This window comes from Nicotiana sylvestris, chromosome 12 (assembly GCF_000393655.2).
Source record: "Nicotiana sylvestris chromosome 12, ASM39365v2, whole genome shotgun sequence".
Classification (NCBI taxonomy): domain Eukaryota; kingdom Viridiplantae; phylum Streptophyta; class Magnoliopsida; order Solanales; family Solanaceae; genus Nicotiana; species Nicotiana sylvestris.
In genome coordinates this window covers 163,096,012-163,108,231 of record NC_091068.1, presented here as the reverse complement: position 1 = coordinate 163,108,231, position 12,220 = coordinate 163,096,012, and the positions used below count along the sequence as shown (strand labels likewise).

The 12,220-nt window shown below is 38.3% G+C and overlaps 1 protein-coding gene across 1 annotated transcript; it reads right to left on the bottom strand.

Moving 5' to 3' along the window:
- Window positions 1-11,318: 11,318 nt before the first annotated feature.
- On the bottom strand, window positions 11,319-11,876 carry LOC138884040 (vinorine synthase-like). Its single transcript, XM_070164779.1, has one exon. The coding sequence runs from the start codon at window positions 11,874-11,876 to the stop codon at window positions 11,319-11,321; it is 558 nt and encodes a 185-aa protein (XP_070020880.1).
- Between the last annotated feature and the right edge of the window lie 344 nt (window positions 11,877-12,220).

The following is a 12,220-nucleotide window of genomic DNA, read 5'->3' as shown; positions in this document are numbered from 1 at the left end:
TCTTGAAGGTCTTTTTCTCTATTTTATTTTATGGTATCAAAGCCAACAAGAGAATTAGGGTACTAAAAAAGAAGCCAAAACCTGCTTGTTTAAAGAATCAAACTTTTTCTGTCTGCTTTTTCTTTTTTTATTTTATGATCGAGGAAACCTTTTTTGTTATATGCCTTATACCCACTCAATTTCTTTATGTTGGTAGCCACACAAGCTACTAATATGTATCTCTATCTCGCCTCGGAAACGTGCTGCAAAGAGCTCCGCAGCGTCATAGGGAATAGCAAATATTGCCTCATCTCGATTTTGTTTAAAATCCACATATTTGGAACTCAATTCTGATAATGCTTTTCTTATACAAGTGACCAAAGTGGGCAAGTCAGAGCCATCATTCTCGCCTTTACATGCTGTGGCAGGTGTAACAACGTTTCCTATACAATAGTTTGGCTGTTTAACCAAAAAGTGGAATTTCGGTCAAAGTTTTAATTTAGAAGAACATGTGTTACTGATAATCAAAATTAAATAATGGAAAGTGATTTTACTAATAATAAGATAGACAGAAGAAAACAAAGTAAACCAGTATATTCAAATGATCTTTCGTGTCCTTACAATTGACTCATTCTTTCCCTTTTATAGCTATCTTGGAAATATACATTTTACCTTTGTCAAAATAAGGCCATTATAGACAATTAAAGATATTAAATGTTACGTTATATAATCATTGTATTTTAATACAGATTCTCCAATGTTTTTAGTATTTAATGCTCATTAAATACTGTATCTGTACTCTCTTGTGATGTCAGATTCATTCTCCTTGATTCTTGGACTTAAATAGGTATGAGCGTTGAGTCTTTTGAATATCCGCTCGTGCCTCCTCTTATACCTCTGCTCTTATCTGTTGCAACTCGTGCCTCTTTGCCAATCATAACTCTTTGACCAGTCTACATGTCATGACACGTCATCTTCCAATCACTTTAATATGTAAACTCAATTTTTCCCAATACAGATAGACCCCCCACCACCACTTGCCATTTATTCATCAATTGAATATTTGGGAAGTGAAATTCATTAAAACGGGAATTTTTGTCACCGTTAATGCTATAGAAGAATCAACGATTTATTTGTCACTTCCATTTAATGCTCTTCACGCATGGCACCTTTTTACTGGTTCTGCAACTTTGCAGCGCTTTTTAGGACTTTTTCACGGCTTCACTAATCACAAAGCGTCAGTTCTCATTATGACTTTTCCATCATTGCACCTTTTCCTTTAACGGTTGCTTCGCAGTATAAATATAGTTTTCTTTTTTGCCTTTATCACATAAAGTTCTCAAAATATTCAGTTCTTGAATCATTGTTTGTTTCTTACTCGTACTATCATGTCTTCATCAAATCATAACCCTAGAAGGGTCCCCATAGTTGATAACTTCCCTAATGCCCCCAGTAAGAGCAGAAGAGGAGGTAGACTTCGTAATTTAGGATCTTCATCCTTGCGTGATTCTTCTCTTCTTTCGCCTAGTTCCGGCCCTTCTTCTAGAACTAGAGGTTCTCTTTCACACAGATCTTCTTCTAGAGGTAAAGAATCTTCTGAACCTCTTCGTGAATCTCTAGTAGAGGAGATAGTTCCTGCGGAACTATCTTTCTATAATGATAGAGAATCTCTTAGAAATCAAGTATCTTTTTTAGATCGTGCTGATATCTATCACACTCAAATCACTGAAGGTTTGATTTCTTTTGGTTCGTAAAGACTGTCATTGGAGTCATGACTTTCCTATCATTATTCCCAATCCGAATCAAAGAATTACTTCTTACTTAACCTGATTTTCCTTTGTCTATACGTACCTTTCCACATTAGGATTCAAACCTGCTATTGATCCTGTTATTCTCGAATTCTGTCGTTTCTTTGATGTTTGCTTAAGTCAAATTGGCCCAATAATATGGAGGGTTGTTGCCTGTTTGAGGCATTTGACTAACATAGCCAGTGTGCCTTTTACTTTCCCACATCTAATTCATCTTTACTCCCCCAGACTCTTTCGCAATGGTGTTTTTACACTAGAAGCCAGGAGCAAAAGTGTTCTAGTTAGCCCTGAAGATGACAAAGACCGTGGCTGGTATGCCAGGCTTGTTGTTGCCCCCACTATTGGTTTACTGGGTGATGAGATTCCCTTCCCTGAGAAGTGGAATTTTGCACGTGAGTCTTCTAACTTTCTCATACCTTTTTCTTCAATTTTGTTGATTTTTCTAATTTTACTTTTTTTAGCAACCATGAGAGTTGTGGAAGATGTTCCTAATTTTTGTGATTGGGTAGGAAATCTGTTGAGTATTGCACCAATGGATGGTAGATCTTGAAAGACCCTTTCCCAACGTTTTGGTTGGAAAGTAAAAACTCATGGTAAGAGCTTTTATTTTATTTTACATATTATTTTTTCCTGAACTTATCTCAATCCTTCTTTCTATCAGGATTTGCTATTCGAGGAGTTACTGGTGAGGCGGTTGCGGCTTCTCGTATCTCTTTGGAAAGGGATCAAGAAATAATTCTGAGCTCTCCATCGAAAAGAAAAGTCGTTGATGGCCAAGATTCTGAAGAAGAGGAAGATGAGGGTTCCTTGGTAACAAGGCCACGGGCTCGTAGACCCATTATTTACGATGATGAAGCAGAAGCATCCCCCTGTCGTTCTATTCCTTTTACTGAATCTGTTGAAGCCCCGGTAGTGATCCCTAATGATGTTGATGATGCTCCCGCTGCTGCTCATGATTCTGTTGAGCAGCTTTTTGACCGCGGGTTTGGTAGTAAAAGTTTAGGTCCCGTTTCTGATGAAGCTCCCTTAGCTTCTTTTTCTCCTCCCGTGCCTGTGACTCCTACTTTGCCGATTATGGCTGCTTCCATTCCTCCCCAGGCCATTTTTACTACTTCTATTGTTCCTCCTTCGACAATTCTTCCTCGACCTACTCACCGTGCTGAGGTTGGATCCTCAAGTAAGAGTGGTGCTATGAGGCAAGTGACTATTAAAGTCCCCGCTGAGGGCAACCTTTTAAGGAAATCGAGTCAAGCAGATGTGTAGCTAAAGCCTTTAATTGGTCCTGTTGAGAGAGCCATAGTTCATTGACCTTGATGATTGACATTGTGCATGCTTCTTTAAAGGTATTCCTTTTTTCTAACTTTTAATTTGTAATTTTTCTATCTTTGGGATTCTCATTTCCTTCCCTTTCCCTCTTTTTAGGCCAATCTCATCGGCACGGAGATGATGAAAAGGGTTACCCTCTCAGAGCAGTTAGTGCGTGATTACCAATTGGAGGCATATAAATTGAAGGAACAGTATGATAGCCTTCAGATCGACGTGGAGTACTTAGAAGAAAGTAAAAGTACCTTGGAACAGCAGGTGCAGACTTTGATTTCGGAATTGGCAATTGAAAAGGCTTCCTCCAGTCAAGCAGACAAGGAAAAGGCTCGTCTTGAAACTTTTTTTTTCGAGCAGCTTTCCAAGGCAAGTGAAGACATTAGAGAGTTGAAGTCTCTCTTAGATGCAAAAGAAGCCTATGCTGGTGAACTCGTGCAGAATTTGACTCAAGCCCAAGAAGACCTCCGGGTTTCTTCTGATAAGGTTTGTTCCTTAGAAAATTCTCACGCCTCTCTTCAAGCTTCTTATGAATCTGCCTTGGCTGAAAATAAAAAGATAAAAAACGAAATCGTTGACTGGGAAAGAGATTATGAGATCCTTGAAGATAAGTCTTCCATCGAAGTGAGTTGGGTGTTTTTGAATTCTCGCCGTGATACCCTTGTTGAAGCAAGCCAAGAGAATTTTAACTTGGAATCTGAGTTAGCTAAGATCAATGAAACTATTGAGAAGACTTAGCAGAACCAAGATTTTCCTTCTCCCGTAGCGAAGCTTCCGCAAATATTGAAGATGATACGGATATCCCCACTCCTTCAAGCCAAGTTGAACCCGCTGCTGTTGATATACCTGCTTCAGTTCCTTCATCTTCTTAGTGACAAGTTTAAATTGTTTGAATTCCTTTGTGTCTCTTTTTTTCTTTTTGGAAAATTGTGGTTAAAACCCTTGGTCTCATTTGAGGGTTTGTTTTGGAAACTTAAGTCCCCAGACATTTTATGGGGCAATATGTATAAACAATTTTCAGTTTATGACTAAGTTCATACTTAGTCTAAGCTTTTTAATATTAAGAAGTTTTTCATTACTATTTGAACTTCTGTTTTGTTTATTTTTGCCTTTATTTCTAAGGACTTACTGAATAACTTGCATTTTTACTCTTCAAAAAATGCTTCTGTTAATTTCATGAATACTTAAATTAATCATGAATTTTATAAAAAAGGGTCCTTTTATATTCGACACTTAATGAATAAGACGTCTTAATTTCATAACGGTGTTAATATACGATAAAAGAAATAGGAATACACATGTTTCTTGAAATAACTTTGACAAGTTTTTATTTGAACTTTGTCTAGTTTTGAATAACACTTTACATGTATTTGAATTACATCTATAACTTTCTCGTAACTGTTTTTCTTATAACAGATTTAAAAAAAATATAAACACGAAGTTTTTATTTATAACTCGTTTCAGTACATTGTAAAAAAGAAAAATAAACACGAGGTTTTTATTTATAACCCGTTTTAGTATATTACTTTTACCCTAGCTATGGTAATGTCTTTCTTTAGGCTTAGCTCGTGACTTTGCTCTGTACTTGACTCATTCATTGAGTGAACTTTTCAGGCTTGATCTTTGATTATTTCTCAATCTTCTTTGCCTTCTTTATACACATGCCTGTGTATATTATATAGCCCCCCAAGTATTTGAGCGTTGAAGTATGAAGCCTTGGGCACTTGATTATTCCTCTCATTTGGTCCTTTCCCTGAAAAGGAAAAACATACGGGACTCGGAGGTGCAATTATAGATGAAGACTGCTTAGCCCGTTTGAATTTCTACCAGAATAATTGTAACCCTAAACCGGGAAGTTTAATTTATTCCACGTGCCTTGCAGGTCGTGACTCATCATTTAGTACGGGCTAGCTTTTTGCCTATCATCTAAAATCGTTAGTATGATTTAACAATTCAAAAATTAAATTTTAAAATACGGATACCTAACCGTGGGTATTCCTTAGAAATAGTATCTCTTCAGGTGAACAACATTCCAATGTGAAGGTAGTATCTTGCCATCCATTGTTTCTAGCTCGTATGCTCCTTTACCTGCAATATCATGAATCCTATAAGGTCCTTCCCATGTTGGACTTAATTTCCCTACATTAGCTGCCTTCATAGATTGAAAAACCTTTTTGAGCACGAAATCCCCAATTTTGAAGAATCTTAGGCGTGCTTTTCGGTTGTAGTATCGTTCTATGACCTACTTTTGTGCTACCATTCTTATCAGTGCAGCTTCCTTTTTTCCTTCAAATAGATCAAGATTTATGCGCATTTATTCATTATTAGTCTCTTTTGACGCTTGTGTAAATCTTGTACTTGGCTCTCCTATCTCAACTGGAATTAAAGCTTCAGCTCCGTAAACCAATGAAAATGGTGTGTCTCCTGTACTTATTTTTGTTGTTGTGCGGTATGCCTATAAAATACCAGGTAACACTTCTGGCCAATTACCTTTGGACTCCTCTAAACGTTTCTTTAAATTATTGATAATAATTTTGTTTGTTGACTCAGCTTGCCCATTACCCACCGAATGATAAGGTGTGGATGTAATTCTTTTGATCTGCCAACTTTGAAAGAACTTTGTGATTTGCGTGCCTATAAATTGAGGGCCATTGTTGCATATGATTTCCTTTGGTACTACAAATCAACATATGATATTCCGCCAAATGAAATCTTTAACTTCTTTTTCACGCACCTGTTTGAATGCTCCTGCTTCCACCCATTTAGTAAAATAATCAGTGAGTACGAGCAAAATATTTACCTGTCCTTTTGCTTGTGGTAGTGGACCCACGATATCCATCCCTCATTTCATAAACGGCCACGGTGCAATGACCGAATGTAGCAACTCTGCAGGTCTATGCATATTATTATCGTACCTTTGACATTTATCACATTTAGCCACAAAACTTTCCGCTTCTTCTTCCATTTGGGCCAATAATAACCTGCCCTGATTAGGGTTCTTACCAGTGATCTTCCTCCTGTGTGATTCCCATAATATCCCTCGTATATTTCTCTTATTACGTATTCTGTCTGAGAAGGTCCGAGGTATCTTGCTAAGGGACCACTGAACATTTTTCGATAAAGATTGCCATGCTTTAAATAATATCGAGTAGCCTTTTTTCGAAGCGCGTGAGCTTTCCTCTTGTCTTCAGGTACGATACCATTCTACAAAACGGCAACAATCTCGTTCCTCCAATCCCAGGTTAAGTTATTAAAATTTACCTCATTTTTATCTGGATCGAGCACTGAATGAAACAAATGTATTACAGAAGCATTTTCATTGCTTGCCACATCCGTTGCAGATGCGAGATTAGCTAAGGCATCCGCCTCAACATTTTCATCTCTTGGTATTTGCGTAACCTTCCAGGTTTGGAATTGCCTGATTAGATCCCGTACCTTCTCTAAATACTGTTGCATTCGTGCTTCCCTAGCGGTATAAGTCCCCAGCATTTGGTTAACCATGAGCCGCGAATCGCTCTTGATTACAATCTGATGAATGCCAAGTTCTCGTGCTAGTTCTAAACCTACAATCACTGCCTCATACTCTGCCTCATTGTTAGTTATAGAATGACATTTAATGGCTTGTCGAATGGGTTCACCCGTAGGTAATACCAAAACAATCCCTAAGCCTGCACCCTTTACGTTAGATGAACCATCAGTAAATAAGGTCTAAATTCCTGGGTTAGCTCCGTTGAACACCTGTAATTATTTTTCTGCTTCTAATTGCATCCCTTGGCTAAAATCAACCACGAAATCAGCTAACACTTGAGATTTTATAGCAGTTCTAGGTTGGTATGTGATATCATATTCACTTAATTCTATAGCCCACTTGGCTAACCTACCTGACAACTCATGCTTGTGTAATATATTGCGTAATGGATAAGCAGTTACTACAGCAATAGGATGACATTGAAAATAAGGCCTTAATTTTCTAGATGCCATGATTAATGCAAGTGCAAGCTTTTCTAATTGAGGATAATGTGTCTCCGCATCTAATAAAGATTTGCTGACATAATAGATCAGAGATTGTTTACCTTGGTCCTCACGGACTAAAACAACACTTACCGCTACTTCTGAGACAGCAAGGTAGATGAGCAGTCTTTTCCCAACCTTTGGTTTTGCGAGAAGTGGCGGATTTGATAAATATGTCTTCAAATTTTTGAGCGCCTGTTGACATTCCTCATCCCATTCGAAATGATCTTGCTTTTTAAGAGCTGAAAAGAATTTAAAGCACTCTTCTGATGATTTAGAAATGAATCTTCCCAAGGCTGCAATTCTTCCTGTCAACCTCTACACTTCTTTTTTACTTGTGAGTATGTCAGGGATTTCTTCAATGACCTTAATCTGTGTGGGATTCACTTCAATACCACGGTTAGAGACAAGAAAACCTAAAAACTTACCTAATGCAACACCGAATGCACACTTCTCAGGATTTAATTTCATATTAAATTTTCGCAAAATCTGAAATGCATCAGACAGGTGTGATATATGATCCTTTGAATGTTGAGTTTTGACGAGCATGTCGTCTATATAGACTTCCATAGTTTTTCCCAAATGTTCTTGAAACATTTTAGTCACTAGTCTTTGATATGTTGCACCAGCATTTTTGAGGCCAAAAGGCATTACTTTATAATAGTAAGTCCCCCTATCAGTTATGAAGGAAGTTTTTTCTTCATCTACCGGATCCATTTTGATCTGATTGTATCCTGAACACGCATCTAAAAAACTTAATAATTCATGTCCTGCAGTAGCATCAATTAGTTGATCTATATGTGGTAGTGGAAAAGAATCTTTAGGATAGGCTTTGTTAAGGTCTGTGTAATCTACACAAACTCGCCACTTACCATTCTTCTTCGCTACCACAACAGTATTGTCTAACAAATTAGGATACCTTACCTCACGGATAGACCCAATTTTTAGTAATTTTTGAACTTCATCTTGAATCACCTGATTTTTTAAAGTTCCTTTTTCTCTTCTTTTGTTTGACAGGAGGATACGATGGGTCTTCATTTAATTTGTGAGTCATTACCTCCGGTGGTATTCCTGTCATATCAGAGTGGGACCAAGCAAAACAATCCATGTTAGTTTTCAAAAATTCAATCATCTTACCTTTCATGTCCTGGCTTAGATTGGCCCCTACGTAGACTTTCATATCAGGACATTGTGCAAATAACACCACAGCCTCCAGTTCTTCAATTATTGTCTTGATATTTTCGTTTTCCTCTGGTTCTTGAATGGTATCTGGCCTCGAGTCCACATCTGTTCGCCCTTGTTCAGTTAAGGTTTGTGTTGTGGTACCCTCAACTAGATTCTGTGATTGCTATTTTTCTTGGCTTCTCGTACTTGAATCCGCTACAAAGTTGATGTTCCTGGATGTATGTTGGTCACCACGGATTTGACATATTCCCCATGGTGATGGAAATTTAATAACTTGATGCAAGGTTGACGGAACGACATCCATCTCTTGGATCCATGGTCTCCCAAGGATCATATTGTAATCCATCTCCATATCTACTACCTGAAACTTTGTATCTTTGACAGCTCCTTCTGCGAATGTAGTAAGTATTACCTCTCCTTTCGTTATGATACTGGAATTGTCGAATACAGATAAAGTATGGGCCTTTGGTATTAATTTATCTTCAGCTTGCATCTCACGTAATACTCTTAATAGAATAATGTTCACGAAACTACCTGGATAAATCAAAACTCGTTTTACATTAGTATCATATACAAATAGAGATATTTCCAGTGCATCATTATAAGGAGATAATACGCCATTCGCATCTGCATCATCAAACGTAATGCTTTCTTCCTCTAAGACATGACACACCCGTTTCCCTTGGGTAATTGTGACTTTGGAAATTTTATTGGCTGCTGTGTACGTCACACCATTGATGTCTTCACCTCCACTTATAACGTTGATGGTCCTTTTGGGAGAAGGTGGTTTAGGGGGCTCCTACCTATTCTTCATGTATGCTTGCTTACCTTTTTCACTGAATAACTCGGTGAGATAACCCTGTTTTAATAAATGATCAACTTCACTTTGTAAAAACCTACAGTCTGCCGTTTTATGCCCGTGATCGTTGTGAAATTCACACCAATGATGAGGATTGCGCCTGTTTGGATTCGATCTCATCTCTTTTGGCCATCGTACCTTGTCACCCATGCTTCTCAAAATAGCTACGAGTTCGGAAGTGCTCACATCGAAATTATAACCGCCAAACCTCGCCTTAAAGTTTCTATCATTATCTCATGACTCACGCGTGTTTTGATCATTCCCAAATCTTGATGACGAGCCCGACTCTCTATTCCTCGACCTGTGATCGTACCTTTGATTGTCCTGTTTTGACCATGAGTCTTTTCCCACTGGTCCCATGTATGGTTCGTACCTGTTTTTACCGGACCTTTTTTTTTGATTTTCACCTATCTTGAACTTACCTTTTCTTCATTTTGAGACTGTGAGATAATATCTTCCTCTATCCTTAGCTTCGTGCTATACCTGTTGTAAACATCATTCCATGTTGTAGCTGGGAATTCATGAAGACTTTCCTTGAGTCGCCTCGTAGCTTCTGAGTATTTTTCATTCAAATTACTTGTGAAGGCTATAGCTGCCCAATTGTCAGGTACATGCGGTAATGTTATTCTTTCACGCTGGAATCTGTCCACGAACTCTCTAAGCAATTCTGAGTCCCCTTGTTTGATTTTGAAAATATCTTCCATTCTTTTTTCGACTTTTTGAGCTCCTGAGTGTGCTTTGATGAAAGAATCTGCAAGCTCAGCAAAAGAATTTATAGAATTTTCGGGTAAAAGAGAATGCCATGTTAATGCACCCTTAGTGAGTGTTTCACCGAATTTCTTGACCAATACTGATTCGATCTCCTGTTTGGTCAAGTCGTTGCCTTTTACGCCTGTTGTGAATGTAGGCACGGGGTCTCGTGAATCAGTTGTTCCATTGTATTTTGGAATATCAGACATTTTGAATTTCTTTGGAATTGGGAGAGGTGCAACACTAGGCTTCCAGGGTTGTTGCGAATATTTATCCATATCTATCCCTTTGATTACGGGCGGCACCCTGGGTATTTGCTCTATGCGGTCACTTTGCTCCTTGAGCTGTTTCTGCAATGTTAGTACTAAATTTTGTAAAATCAGAATTGACTAAGTTACCTAGTATTCCCTCTTGTGATTCGCTGGGGGTTCCACCACTGCCTGAATTAACAAGCCCAGAGCGAGGGTTCTCCAAAGTGTTGTTATTTGGAGTGGGTGTAGGTGGTGCAACGGGTAATTGGATGACAAAAGCCTCAAGAGCTTTGTTGACCTGTTGAGCGATTAGCTTTTGCAAAGCTTCATTGATAGCTTCATCATTTTCGAATTGAGCATTTCCATTTGCATGAGATCTATCAGGAGTGCCTTCTCGAGATCGTCGAGGGGAGCTTTGTGGAGAAGGGATTGGGATGTGGGCATCCTGTGGATTCTCTTGAAGTTGTTGGTTTCCTTGAATGTTGTCATTATTGTTCGACATGGTTGATGCAACAAAAAAGGTTAGGCTAAGAAAGAGTAGATTATCAGATTCCCGGTAACAGAACCAATTTGTAACCAAAAAGTGGAATTTCGGTCAAAGTTTTAATTTAGAAGAACACGGGTTACTGATAATCAAAATTGAATAATGGAAAGTGATTTTCTAACAATAAGATAGACAGAAGAAAACAAAGTAAACCAGTATATTCAGATGATCTTTCGTGTCCTTACAATTGACTCATTCTTTCCCTTTTATAGCTATCTTGGAAATATACGTTTTACCTTTGTCATAATAAGGCCATTATAGACAATTAAAGATATTAAATGCTACGTTACATAATCATTGTATTTTAATACAGATTCACTAAAGTTTTTAGTATTTAATGCTCATTAAATACTGTATCTGTACTCTCTTGTGCTGTCAGATTCATTCTCCTTAATTTGTGGACTTAAATAGGTACGAGCGTTGAGTCTTTTGAGTATCCACTCGTGCCTCCTCTTATACCTCTGCTCGTATCTGTTGCAACTCGTGCCTCTTTGCCAATCATAACTCTTTGACCAGTCTACGTGTCATGACACGTTATCTTCCAATCACTTTAATATGTAAACTCAATTTTTCCCAATACATTGGCAGCAGAGGGACAAGAGGCTTTCGTATATTTACGTTGTGCCCCAATTTAGATAACCTTCTGTCGGACCCTGAAGCAACCGTGGCACATTTCCAGCAACGCGAGTAGGCATTTGTACAAAATCACTGACAGCCTTAGCCTTGAGCGATGCTATAGTAGAAGCATCAAAGGCAAAAATTTTAGCAACACGTTGCCTATCGAAGAAGACTTTGATTGGTTCTAACTTATTAGACTTGGGTTGAACGTAGGGAATAGGTGGTGGCAAGGATTCTGCAGCTGCAACAAATTCCGTGACCACACAATCGTCGGCTCTATCTCGAGCAGTAACTGACCAGGCATTGATGAGTGTGCACAATGTGGCACAATCAGTAATTTTGTGAGAAGCACGTATACCAATAGCCATACCTCCACACTCAAAAACAGTGACTTGAACAAGCAGAGGATATAAGGCTGAATCAGGCATCAATGATCCCTCTTCAACACTACTGGGAAGGAAACATTTATGGATATCAGGCTTTCTATGAATATCTTCAAACTGATAATTATAATGAGCAAAAGCCTTGTAGAAAGGTACCCATCGTCGTTGCATTTAATTGAGTTATCCTTAATTCAACCAGCAAATGGATAAAAACGAGCAAGAGTTACGGACAAAGATTTCTTCAAAAGAAGTAATCTTGACAAATGGATTGCCCTTGTTTGCTCATCGTTGGAAAATGATTCACCACCATCTAAGGGAGGAGGAGGATAAAATAGACATAACTGAACAGGCATGGGTGGTGCCATTTGGTCCAGAACAGAAAATTTGAAGCATCTAAGGTGATTGGGAGTAGGAGAAAGAGGTTTAATGAGCTCCATGGAAGCTATCTCAATCTTTCTTTCCATACCTAAATTTAGTTAAATATTTGGCTACTTTTGCCTCAGGTAATAAGAAGT

What these genes read in the sequence shown, in the direction of transcription:
- LOC138884040 (XM_070164779.1), bottom strand. Translation starts at nt 11,876, where the DNA reads ATGCAACGACGATGGGTACCTTTCTACAAGGCTTTTGCTCATTATAAT.